Genomic DNA, 13,263 nt, shown 5'->3' on the forward strand with positions numbered 1-13,263 from the left:
GGAGATGAAAACATTTTGGAGAGATTGGGAAGAGGGAAGCAGAAAGTAAAAAGAAAAAAAAGACGAGCTGCATCTGTCTGACAGTTTCCATGTCTCTGTCTACCTGCTTGTGTACATCTGGGGCTGCGCCTTGGACCGTTAGTAGATCTGCTTTTTCATCTTTGATGCTATTTGTGGAGGAGCATGCCTTACCTTTTCCTTTTGATCTCTCTTGCTTTCTGATCCTCTAGCTTTATGGCCAATACACAGACCAGATAACCAACTTTGCAGAGAAAGAAGCAGCAAAATTACTGAATAAGAAGCAGGCCCAAAAGAACCATGAAAGACCCCTGAAACGTGACAGTCAAGTAGAAATCAAAGAAGAGCACTATTCCAAATGTCAAGGTAGGGACAATACATATTTCATTACTCTGTGACCTGACGTCATGTAGGCCATGACAGAATTTAAGCAAGGTGAAAAGACAAGGAGATTGTGAATGGGGAGAAGCTGGGAAGGAAGGAAAGTGAATCACAGGGTTTCGAAAAGACTGCTGATGCGAGCTTTCATCGAAGAGCCAAGATCTGTTTGGATAAAAGGCCAGTCCCAAGTTACTATTTTTAGCCACAACAGATCTCTGAAACAGAAGGAAAAGTACTTGCTTGTGTCAAATTTGTGCTGATAATACATGAGATGTTAAATTCCTCTCCAACCACCACCCCACCACCGCCTACCCCCACCCCGACTTTGTTTTTTGTTCTTTGAAATGCATAAGATTTTGCAGGACTGTGTAAGGATGGGTACCAGTCCTTCAACATGAAGCCCGTGATGCTTCCAGATAAATCGTACTGTAGTCGGGTCTCAGTATAGGAAAGGGGAGAGAGATGCAGGCTTCATCTATGTTCCCTCAGTTTTTCTGGTTCACTCTTCCCTCCACAGACTGTGCTAGACGCATCCAGAAATATGTTACCAAGAAGCTTGGAGAGGACTGGATTTTCTTGATCCTGTTGGGTCTGGTCATGGCGTTGGTGAGCTGGGGAATGGATTATGCCAGTGCAAAGAGCCTACAGGGTGGGTCCCATTCAGGTGTTGCAAAAGTGCACCATAAATGGTATGAATGCTTTACAAAGCCCAATGACCAATGTGCCTCCTCCTTTCACATCAGTGTTTCATCCTCACCCCTGAGTGCCTGGGAAGTTTGAAGTACTTGCAGCAGAGTAGGGAAAATGTTCTCTGCTACGGAGAGTTTCATTAAAGGGATGGCAGGGAAAAATTGGGAGTAAGAAGGCAGAAACAAAAGATATGTGTATGATGAGTCGAAGACAAACCATTATTTTAACTCCCTTTCCCTCCTGCTCCCTTGAATATGTAGGGCAAAAGGAAGTGGTACTGTGGTCCTTCCTATTATAGTATTTTCCACGCTTCCTAGGAATATTGAACACATGGGGCATGGGGAGAGGAAGTGCCTCTGAGATGCCCTCCTGACATTGTTTTTGATTTTTACCTCCTTACTGTTCTTTCCAATTTTTATTTACGCAGTGCTCTGCAGTCTTCTGCTACCTGGCCATGCAGTTCTCTTCCCTTTGGCTCTTTTAACAAAGATCTCCTAATCACTGTCTTATATCCCTTCCCTACATTTTCCCTGTGGTTCCTCTTCCCTTTGCCAGCTACAAGAATTACCAGATCCTCCAGGCCCCCCACCCCTCAGTGCACACACCCACCACATGGCCCACATGCTGTTAACTGCACTGTTCCTTTGTCCTGACTCAGCATCCCACTCCTGACCTACACAGGTACACCAACCCCTTCTTCTCAGTGCTATTCCCTGGCAATGTCCACCTGACACTGCAATTCCTCTAAATTCCCAATAATTCTTCAACCCAGTGTCACTCCCTCTAGAGTTCCCCACCTACCAGGTGTCTGGCTTACCCTACGAGTCTCAGAGAGCCCCTGTCCTTTGTCCTCCCTGAAGATGAGTCCTTCGGGTTGTTTTCTTTCCCTCCACCAAGCCTCAGTCTCCTGCTATGTGGGGAACCAGCTCAGGCAAAGAAGATGAACTGCACAGGAACTGCATTTCAGTTTGTGTTCTCCACAGCTCGTGCTGCTGTACCCGACTGAGCAATGGTACCACTGCTTTGTAAGAGCTGGCACAGCTCCCTCGTGCTGCTGCTCTGAAAGGCAGAGCTTTCAAGCTAATTTTTATGAAGGAACAATTTTTCTTGTGATTGAGTTAAAGGAGAGGGCACTAGTTATTGGTGAACCACTTTATTGTCCTTCAGGACCCCCATAAGGTTGCTAGATGAAAAGGCCCTGTAGAGTGATTCATCCTCACAACTGCATGTAACACACCTCTCACGTCACATCTGGGCACAGGTGTTAATAGTGCCTAAGAAGAGAGAGACACTTCCATCCATTCCTGCAAAATGCCTGCTTTATTTGGGAGTGCCTACTCGAAATGTAACAAGGCTTGTCTTAGAAAATGAGGACTTTAGGACAGCATTTCTCAGGCAGATTTAGTAAGGGCATGTTTAGTAAGTGTGTGATTCTTTGATGTCTACCAACCGGTTTGGAGCAGCTGTGGTTACTGACAACTTCTTTGTTTGTCTGTCTACAGCCTACAAGTGGATGTACAGAGAGCTGCACCCGAATGTTCCTATGCAGTATCTGGCGTGGGTCACATACCCACTTGTAGGACAGCATTTCTCAGGCAGATTTAGTAAGGGCATGTTTAGTAAGTGTGTGATTCTTTGATGTCTACCAACCGGTTTGGAGCAGCTGTGGTTACTGACAACTTCTTTGTTTGTCTGTCTACAGCCTACAAGTGGATGTACAGAGAGCTGCACCCGAATGTTCCTATGCAGTATCTGGCGTGGGTCACATACCCACTTGCTCTTATTCTGTTTGCGGCCATTTTCTGCCACCTCGTCTCTCCACAGGCTGTTGGTGAGGGCAGAAGGCTTGGCCAGATCTGTTTCTGTCTGTCTCGTTTTCCTTATTCTGTTTGCATAAGGGTTCTGTTCACCACCTGCTCTCTTGTTTTCAGGGTCTGGGATCCCAGAGCTCAAGACCATTATGAGGGGAGTGGTCCTCAAGGAATATCTCACTCTCAAAGCTTTTGTGGCCAAAGTTGTGGGCCTCACAGCTGGGCTTGGAAGTGGCATGCCTGTGGGGAAAGAGGTAAATATTGCTGTTTTCATGCGCAGTAGTGGCCAGGTCTGAGAGGCGGGAGGAGTTGTCTGTGGAAGAGCCTATAAATGTTTTCTTTCTTTTGCCACCATTCCTCTTCTCTAAGCTCTGCTCTTTCCAGCAACGCTTGTCTTCTATTGGCCATTTTGCTTCCACTTTGAAAGGCTTGATATAGAAAACACCAATGAAGTCAAGTCAGGTAGTCTTTGAGAGGGAGAAAAAAAAGATCAGAAAACTAGCTGAGATGGCCAAAGAGAAATTAAGAGATCTGCAGTGGCTAAGTGGTTGTTGGTAGCCAGAGGGTCACTCTCTCGAATTTCCTCCTCTTCTTCTCTTGCAGGGTCCTTTTGTACATATTGCCAGTATCTGTGCTGCGGTACTCAGCAAGTTCATGTCAATCTTCTGTGGCGTGTATGAGGTAAGGCACGTGTCTCTGCATACAGCTTTTCCAGTTTGAACTCCTAAGACATGCTGGATAGTACTGACAGGCCACAAAACGCAGAGGAAACATATGGGTTAAAGTTCACTGTACTGCTATAGAGCAGTAAAATATAAGCCAAAGGAAATTGTAGTGGAATGCCAGATATCCAATCAAGTAACTGTGCAGGACCGCCAATGTTACCTACCAATTACACAGAGACTGGTTACGAATATGCATTTGACAAGTTTTCAGTCTCGTGATGCTGATACCTTTGCACTGTGATCATTGTCCATATGGAAAAGTAGCTGCAGACAAGGATCAATTTGTCTTTAAGTGAAATTTATACAGTATTGCTATTTATAGACACTGACAGTGTCCCGGGGCTTTTGCTGTCGCAGAACAGCCTCTGCAGGCTGCTCACTGTATTGACTAGTTGTATTAAAAACCCTATTAACTGCATATATAGCTGAATGTAGGAACTGCTTTACACGGAGGCTCTTAGCAGAAAGTGGCTGTGTAATTCAACAGCGGGAGGTGCTGCTCTACGTCCTGCGCATAGGGACCAGATGTCACTGCTGGAGACCAGCTGACAGTACTAAAGACTCACTAAAGTGCACAGAGCCTGCTATTTGCAATAGCAGTGGCTGAATCTGCTGCTGGCTGTTGCTTTGTTTCGTTGTTCCGGATCCTAACCCCCTGGCTTTGCTCCCTCTAACCCAGCATGCCCTTCTCTGGCTGCACTCTCTGTTCCAGAATGTGCATAGGCAGTTCGACCTCCTGGTGGCGGCTTGCGCAGCTGGAGTTGGATGTTGCTTCGGGGCTCCTCCTGGAGGCAAGTGTCTTCCTATATGTGACATTTAATGTACAACTCAATTAGCCTCTTGCTGTGAGACTTACCGCTCTCAGGAAAGGTTCTCCACAGATACCTCTCCACTTTAGCAACATGAGGTCTTTCTTCTTGTGTGTTAACTGGTGACAGTAAGAGAAAGGGAAGGTTACAGGAAAAGTGACACCTATTAATGTGCTGATTTCTAATGACGCAGCTCGTTCCGTCTCTGCCTGACATGGACATTGCTCAACCTTGGGTTGAGCACCAAGGATTGTCCAGAAAATCAGTGAGGATTGAGTAGAGAACAGAAGTGAAAATAAAACTTCTTGTAAAGGCATGAGATGATGGCAAGTATGACAGCAAGTGATAATGTGGACCGGAAGCTACTGTATGAATACTTAAGCAGTGGACTGGAGAACAGAAATGGCAGCGTGTCAGGTTTTGGGCTCCCCGTGTAAGACAGATGGGAAGGGCCACTAAGATGGTTGGAAGGTTGGAGTAATGGTATATAAGGAGAAGCTGAGGAAGCGGGATTTGCTCAGCCTAAAGGAGAAAAGGCGAAAGGGGGATGGTCTAACCGATGTCATCAACCACCTGCAGGAGGATTTTAGTGAAGATTTTTTGATCCAGGCTTTCTTCAGAGTGGCGCAGTGCAAGAGGCAATGGCACAACTCGCAACGGGGAAATCCTGACCGTGTATAAGGAGAATACGTTCCCCTCCCCCAAGCTGATACAGCACTGGCACAGATGCCCAGAGGGTCCAGGGAATCTCCAACCTTGGAAACGTTCAGGACTCACCCAGACGAGAATCTGATCTAGCTTTGGATTTAGCACAACTCTGAGTAGGGAGTTGGAGGAGACACCTCCATAGGTCTCTTCTATGAGGGACCTTTCTATGAGTCCAGCATGAAGAGAAATGTGGAAATTTATCTCTGTTCTCTCGCATTTGTACTAGTCATCTGATTCACAGAATTTCCTTAAACAGCACGTGCGCCAGAGGCGCATGGTAACCATGGTCCTAAAACAGTGGGAATATATTCATAAATAATGTGGAAATGTGATTTTTTTTTTCTAAGTTGACTTTATTTCTTCCATGCACTGCTTTCCTGTTGGTCTTCAAATGGATGAGTTGGCTGACAAATGCAACATGGCCTTGCATCAACAATAATAATAATAATAATAATGATCTTTACTTTGGTTTGCTATTAAAAAAAGGAAGGAACATAGTTTGGCAGCTGTAAATTAGAGACTCTTCAGTTGATATTTTCAGAAAAGATGTGCCAGGAAGAAAATCACGTTCAACAAGAGGGAGGCTGAGATCTGTGTATATGTATAGACCACAGCCAGGTGGAACCACTGGTAGCATACAGAACAGTACCTCTCTTAAGGTTAGAAAAAAAAAAAAAAAAAAAGGCAGCACCCTGACCACCACCCTGTGTATTACTGAAGAGCCCCCAAAATGAGTTTGAAAAGCCAGTTTAGCCCTTGACAAGCAAAAGGTGTCCAGGCTACTATTTCTGAGTGTACTCGGGTACTCTTGGACTGGTTTGGTCTACGTGGCTACTCCTACGCCACCACACAGCGCCAGCGCTCTGACACAGTGCTGGGTCCTGGGAGATGCCATGTGCCATGAGCTATTCCCATTGGTTGCTGTAGGGTTTTCCAGCTCATACTGTTCTTCAGAATTGCACCTTCAAACACCTCTCATTAGCTCTTGGCATGATGCAGGCCATGTCACATGTATCCTCAGTTTCCAGCTGTCAGTCACCGTGCTGGTGGGCTATAACACAGCCCTCCCGCTGCTCCGGGCACTTTGAACTGAAGCCCATCCCAGTTCTGGACATGATTATGTCTTAAGGCCGTGGGGGCACTAATAGGGCCCAGAAGTTACCTAAGGTAAAGCTGTGGATAAGGACACATTGTTCTGGGTCAAAAAATGGTCCATGGCCTTTTGTTGTTGTTGTTGTTGGGTTGTGCAGAGACAGCCTTGAGACAACTTTTGTTTGAGGCTCTATCAATCAACTATCAAACAAGAATTCGTGGCCTTCCAGCTTTAGAATTCAGCCTGACTACTCAAGTTTCCACCATAACACAGGGCCGCCCTTTCTCAGGACACTCATGGAAGATCCGACAGACTAATTTGGGAACACGTGACAATAGGAAGTACTAAATACACAGGCTTTTAGCACTGGTGTGTGAATCACCAACTAGGATTTAGACTAAACAAAATAAAATCTATCTATCTGCTCACCTTCACCATTCTCAGGCAATTCAGGGCCAAATCCTGTAGAAAGAGTGGAAGAAGAGACTCTGACTTTTATACTTTCCCATTTCCTTTGTCATCGTGGTGGTTTTTGCCAGGACAGCACAATGCTTTGCTAGGTGATCTGTTACCCACTCGCCTAGCCACGGTGACGGGACGTTCCACATCTGTTCACACTCGGTCTGGACATGCATGTGCCTTGGACACACTTGGTCTGGACACACAGCCTCACAAGATGGGATTTTTGAGGCACTCGCTGGCACTGATTCACCCTGAGATTCCCCGCTGACATTAAAGAGATAGAGTGAAACATACTTATGTGCCCTCCACATGTTCCATGAGACATTTCTTCTACAATGACATAAGAGACATTCCATGAGGATGTTCCATGAGACATTTCTTCTACAGTGACATAAGTGTGCATGTTCCAATGAAAGATGAGATGCTGCTTTCTCCATGTGTCTTGAAAACGAGATTCCAGTTATATGCCTATCTTGTGCCAGGTCTTGTCTTTTGATTATTTTGAAGCCATCCAGAAGGAAGAATATAAATATCACTATAATTCTGAGACTGGTGACAGAGCTGGGTGACATAATGTGGCTGTACCTGCCAATTCTGTTACTCACTCTCTGTTTTCTTTCCTTCTTTCTCCTGTTTGTCTGTCTCTCTTTGTATCTTTTACCAGTAGCAGCCATATTATTACACGGATGTCCTGACTGTGGGTTGCGCTGTGGGGGTTGGCTGCTGCTTTGGGACACCACTTGGAGGCAAGTGGCTGTTCTCTTTCATTTTTCTCAGGTACCTAAACCCTCTCCTGCCTAGTCCTCTTATCCTCTCCCCCTTTCCTGCACCGTATTTTTGATCTGTCATCTACTTTAAACAAAGTAGCTTACCTTTAGCGTTACCGACCTCCCCAGCATCTCCGACAGAGTCTTATTTCCACATCTTGTCAGCCTTTTGGAGGCATGGGGGGAGGGATCTCTAGAACAGTGGTCTCCAAATTGGGGTATGCGTACCCCGGGGTGTGAGCAACATGATCCATCGGTACGGGAAGGAATTACTGGAATTTCTATTTTTTTCAATCTAAAAAAAAAAGGTAAAATAAATTAAGCTTTGCTAATATTCAGTATATGCATTGGCAGTGGTGCCCTCACTCAGTCCATGTGTCAGATGGCCACTTGTCACATACAGTGCATGAGGCTTCCTGGGTGTGGGGTTGTTCACAACCAGAGGGTTGTCAGTGGTGCCCCCACTCATTTGCTGGCTTTCAGGACGTTGCAGTATATTGCAACCAATCTGTGCCCACTTCAGTGGATTTACGGATTATATTATCTAGTGTTAACTAAACTAACCCTCACAAAATGGACAAGTGGCTTAAAAGGATCCCTGCAAAGAGACCGCCGGATTGAAGGTAATGCTGAGAGCACAGATGATGAATGGCAAGAAAATGGCAGAGCTGACATTACTCCTACTCATAGTATAGGTTCTTCATCAGCCACACTGCGGGGTACAAACATTGGCCTAAAACATTTTTAAAACCTGGAAACAGAAATCGTTAACCTGTTTAGAGACCTTCCAGATTAAGATTGCAACCAATCTGTGCCCACTTCAGTGGATTTACGGATTATATTATCTAGTGTTAACTAAACTAACCCTCACAAAATGGACAAGTGGCTTAAAAGGATCCCTGCAAAGAGACCGCCGGATTGAAGGTAATGCTGAGAGCACAGATGATGAATGGCAAGAAAATGGCAGAGCTGACATTACTCCTACTCATAGTATAGGTTCTTCATCAGCCACACTGCGGGGTACAAACATTGGCCAGCTAATCAAGTCTGACAAGAAGCTGGCCAAAAACCCTCAAAATTACCAAATTTAAGTATCAAAACCCATCAAAATTACCAAATTTAAGTACAGATTTGCATCCGCTGTCGTTGATGACGAAGCTCACCCCAAGTGTATATTGTGCTTTGAGAAGTTAGCTCGTGGTGCTATGAAGCCATCAGAATTAGAAAGACATTTGAAAGCTAAGCGTCCAGAACATGAAGGCAAGCCTCTACCATTTTTTCAGCTGTGTTTCAAACTATGTCTGGTACTTTACAAAACTTCACTGAACTTAATACGAAATGTTTAGAAGCCTCCTTTGAGGTTTCTTGCTTCACTGCGAAAGACAAAAAGCCACTTATCACTGGGGAAACACTTGTTCTTCCTGCCACAATAAAAATGGCTGCAATAAGGCAAAGAAAGCGAAACAGCGGCGAAATAAACGCATTCCTTCATCAGCAAACACCTCTGGAAAATGCATATAAAACATTGCTGAAGATTTGAAGAATCAAGTAACGCTGTAAAATCAGATTCAGAACAAGTACTAGTGTGAGAGAGTTGTTACACAGCTGGATGAACGTCCAGATGTTTCTAACATGTCTCAACTTACGGTATTTGCTGGATTCCCTTTTGATAGTGAAGAGCTTTCTGTGAGACACTAAGAGAACAATCCACCAGAGAAACTATGTTTTCAAGAGTAAATTACTTATTTAATAAAAATGTTTTATGGAAAAACTGTGCAAGTGTAACAGCCAGCGGAGCAGCTGCTTTGACTGGGAGGAGAAAAGGACTGAGTGGTGAGGTTGCATAGGCACCACCACATCCGAAATGAATTCACCGTGCTGTTTGTGGGCGAGTTATTGCAGCGAAGGAATGGGAGGCAGACACGCACACGTACCACAGGATGTCATCGACGTGGTTAATTTAATTTTAAAAAAGACCTTGAAACCGTAGAAACGTCCCAATAGTTCATAAAGAGAGGGGGAGTGACCACAAAAATCCTTTGTACCGTGCAGGCATTTGCTGGTTATCTTGTGCCAATGGGCTTTTTAAAAACTTGTTAATTTAAAGACCTGTTACACATTTTTCTTCTAAAAAAGATAAGCTGGGAATTTGCTCATCTTTTTTGTGATGACAAGCGTCTGTCAGTAGCATGCTACTAGCAGTTATTTTTTAAAAAACAAGGACGCATAATGTGAAAGTGATGTTCTAACAGTGAGTGAGAAAGTAACTGCTTTTCAAAAGAAAGTCGTGGAGATTTTGTGAATTTATGGCCAAATACGTTGCAAGTGTGTCACCTACACAAGCTCTCATACGCGTACATTTTTAAAACCTGGAAACAGAAATAGTTAACCTGTTTAGAGACCTTCCAGATTAAGAGTTTCAGCGGGGTTTGAACCCATTTATTAAAGGTATAAAAATTCAGTACCTCCTGGTTCTTTGCAGGAACAGATGATTGACATCAGGGAAGATGCAAAGTTACTATCCAAATTTCAACAAAAATCTGCAGAAGTGGTGGATGGGATTGAAAAAACAGTGTATTTCTTGCATTTGGATCTATTTATCTTCGTGAGGTGTCTTTTTCAGCTATGGTGACCCTTAAGACCAAGTATGAAATAAACTGATTCATAATTCATATATTTTTAGCAAGGACGAAAAAAATTCCCTTAATAAAGAAAAATTCTTTTTTAAAATTTTGTTCATTTCATCTTTATCTCATCCATTTATAATTTATATTTTTTGTGTACATTTTCTATTGTACACAATATTTCAGTACAGTCATATATGTATATAATTTTTAAATAAATACACCTATATTGGGGTGTAGGTACTCAAAAATCTTTTCTTGGTAGGGGTGCGTGATCAAAGAAGTGTGGAGACCACTGCTCTAGAAGACTATTTCGATGCCTCTCATGCTTCTAACGTTGCACTTCTGATTTTAACTTTGCTCCCTTTCCAATTCTTTCTAGGGGTCCTTTTCAGCATTGAGGTCACTTCCACTTACTTCGCTGTGCGTAATTATTGGAGAGGTTTCTTTGCAGCTACCTTTAGTGCCTTCATGTTCCGAGTCCTTGCTGTTTGGAACAAGGACGCAGGTGAGCTAAGAGCCGTTCTTACTCTCTTTGTACAGAAGTTGCTCTATTAACTTAACTATGTTCCATCTTCCTCAAAACCACAACCTTGGACGATGCTTGAAACTTCTGCCGTGACACGTGGCTTCCAGCAAGAGGGAAGAGAAGGGAGATCTGCTGGAAATGCTGTGCACTGCAGAGAAACCAAATAGTCTAGAAAACTGAGATGACAGAACTATTAGGAGGCTACAAGACTGGCAGGGTGTCTCAAGTAACTGCGAAGTGTGAATGCAGCATTTGTGCAGACAGAAATAGCACAGGACAAGCTTGTCCAGGAGGATATTTCAGATACTATGGGAAGGGAGTTCCCGCTGATGAAGGCGGCTGCCATTTCTTTGTAAACTTCTTGTTTATCTTCTCTTTATCTTTTATTCTTGCAGTTACAGCTGGTTTATTGATTTAGGCTCCATGTGGGCAGTTCCCTTACGTAAAATTCCTATAACTTACAGCTCTCTTGACTTCACAGGTTAGGAATTTTTAAAAATACTTTAAATTTTTTTTTCTTTTTTTTTCTTTTTTTTTTTTTTTTTTTTTTCTGCTAGAACATTATTTGGTTTGAATATTCTCTTGAATACAGAAAGTGACTACGTTTTCTACTTGAATGTAGAAAGTCACCACATCTTCATGAACACCGCCTCATATTGAGGGGTATTCATCTGTCAGATCTGTCACCAAAAAAAACCCCGCATCATTCTGTTCTTTCCAGAGAAGAATATAAGAAATTTGAAAACAGATGACAGGAGATAACCTCCTATCATTCACCTTATCTACTCTGGCTCCCTTGCTGATGTCCCAAATCGTTAGAAATTAGCTTAATCCTGAAACATCTTAATTACCCTCCCTTCAAAATCATCCAGGCAGCTATAATCCCATATTAATGGCTCCATACGCTCTGCTTCATTGACTGTCTGAGTTTAAAAGTTCCATGATCTACTTGCCTATGAAAAATAGTTCCTTTACAGTTCTGAATTTTCTTCGTCTGTGTTCCTGGTCTTTTCATCCTTGTATTGAGGAACTAGAAATTTTTGTCTAGCTAAGTCATTAATTATTTTACGATGTTTTATCATGCCTGCTCTAACTTATTTTTCATGTCTCTTCTTGCTCATTTTCCTCTGAAAGTCACAAGCCCAGTCTTCTCAGTTTTTGTTCGTGCCAGGGTTTTTCTTAGGCCCCCTCTCTGAAGTCTTCATGATTGTCCAGAAGTTATGCACTCGATAGATGATAAGCAGATGTTTTTGTGCTAGTCTCCTGCAGGGCTACTATTATCACCTAGTGAGAAAGCCTTTCTATGAAGTAAGTTAACGAACTTGAAGAAACTGCTTCCCTTAATGTGCACTATGTGCATCTACCTGTAATGTTCATGTGGAACAAGTAAACTATCGCAAATTCTTACGTAATGTGTGAACTAACTTTTCGGCTTAGGCAAGGATTTGCCATCCTCTTTAAGAGTATTTTTGTGATAAAACAATCAGAGTTCCAAGCAGGTGTGGCTATTGCATGGACCTATTGGAAGGCATTACAATATTGCGATGCAATACTGTGCACTGTGATACTATTTTTTTGCACATTTCTAGCAGCTGCAGATAGGAAAAAGGTAAAAAAACCATTTTCTTAGAGCCACGTACACTGATCCAACTCTCCTGAAATACTATTGTTAAATTACATTCCTTTCTAATGCTTCAATATCTTCCCCCACTGTATTACTTGGCATTCAGCAACACACAATGTTGCCTTTCTTATTCAGTCCTCTCTGCCGCTGACCAGGGTAATCTGATTTAGTATTGCATGCAGATTTTGCTGTCTTCCACAGAAAATTCTGAATCATAGAAAGATAGATTCAGTTTGGGAGCGACCCCTGGGGCTCTCCAAACTCCTGCTCGCAGCAGGACAAATTTCCACTGCCTCTCTGGTCTTCTGTTCCAGTGCTGCATCACCCCCTTAAAAAGAAGGTTTGTTCACTACAGGTAGACAGATTCCCTTGTTGGAAGTTGTACCCATTGCCTCTTTTTCCTTCCCTGTGTCTTTACAAGTCCCCCATGAGGAAGGGGAGACTGTTGTTAGAACCCCCTTGGGCTTTCTCATTTCCAGGCTGAGTAGACCTAATTCCTGCAGCCTTTCCCCGTGTCCCGGTCCATCTTGGGGCTCCCCAGTTTTGTAACATTTTGTTTGTACTGAGTTTTCTCTGTGTGGTTTCTTCAAGGCCATACAGAAGTAAATAATCACCACCCTCGGTGGGCTGGTTGTGCTTTCGCTGATGTGGCCCAGTACGTGGATACTTTCATTGCCACTAGTGCACACATTTAAGTATCCACCAGGACCCACTGGCATGAGAGTAGAGCTTTTCCTGTTCACTAGGCTCCCAGGCTGTAGTGACATACCTGCCATCCCAGGTAAAGGACTAAATATTTGTCATTGTTGAATTTATGATGTTCCTACTGGTTAACTCCTCCAGTTTGTGGAGGTCACTAGAGGTGCAGCCCTCCAGGTGACCCCCTTCTTTCCCACCCACTTCTGTGATGACTGATTTCCATCCTATCATCTGCGACCTTCATGCAGACGTTAAACAGAATCAGCTCCAATACTGACCTCTGAAGAAATCCATTCAACACCACAGGGCTCCAGGACAACAAT

General features: G+C 43.5%; 1 protein-coding gene across 1 annotated transcript in view; it reads left to right on the top strand.

The window, feature by feature from the left end:
* Positions 1–230: 230 nt before the first annotated feature.
* The window catches only part of CLCN1 (chloride channel, voltage-sensitive 1), a gene marked incomplete at its 5' end in the record, with an annotated part of 34,006 nt that continues 20,973 nt past the window's right edge, over positions 231–13,263 (top strand). The window contains 7 exons of the mRNA XM_010135380.1: positions 231–384; positions 917–1,048; positions 2,792–2,920; positions 3,021–3,154; positions 3,504–3,581; positions 7,365–7,443; positions 10,471–10,596. Coding sequence (XP_010133682.1) covers positions 231–384; positions 917–1,048; positions 2,792–2,920; positions 3,021–3,154; positions 3,504–3,581; positions 7,365–7,443; positions 10,471–10,596 — 832 coding nt within the window. The remainder of the gene's footprint in view (positions 385–916; positions 1,049–2,791; positions 2,921–3,020; positions 3,155–3,503; positions 3,582–7,364; positions 7,444–10,470; positions 10,597–13,263) is intronic.

This window comes from Buceros rhinoceros, unplaced genomic scaffold (assembly GCF_000710305.1).
Source record: "Buceros rhinoceros silvestris isolate BGI_N320 unplaced genomic scaffold, ASM71030v1 scaffold4514, whole genome shotgun sequence".
NCBI classification, from domain to species: Eukaryota; Metazoa; Chordata; class Aves; order Bucerotiformes; family Bucerotidae; genus Buceros; species Buceros rhinoceros.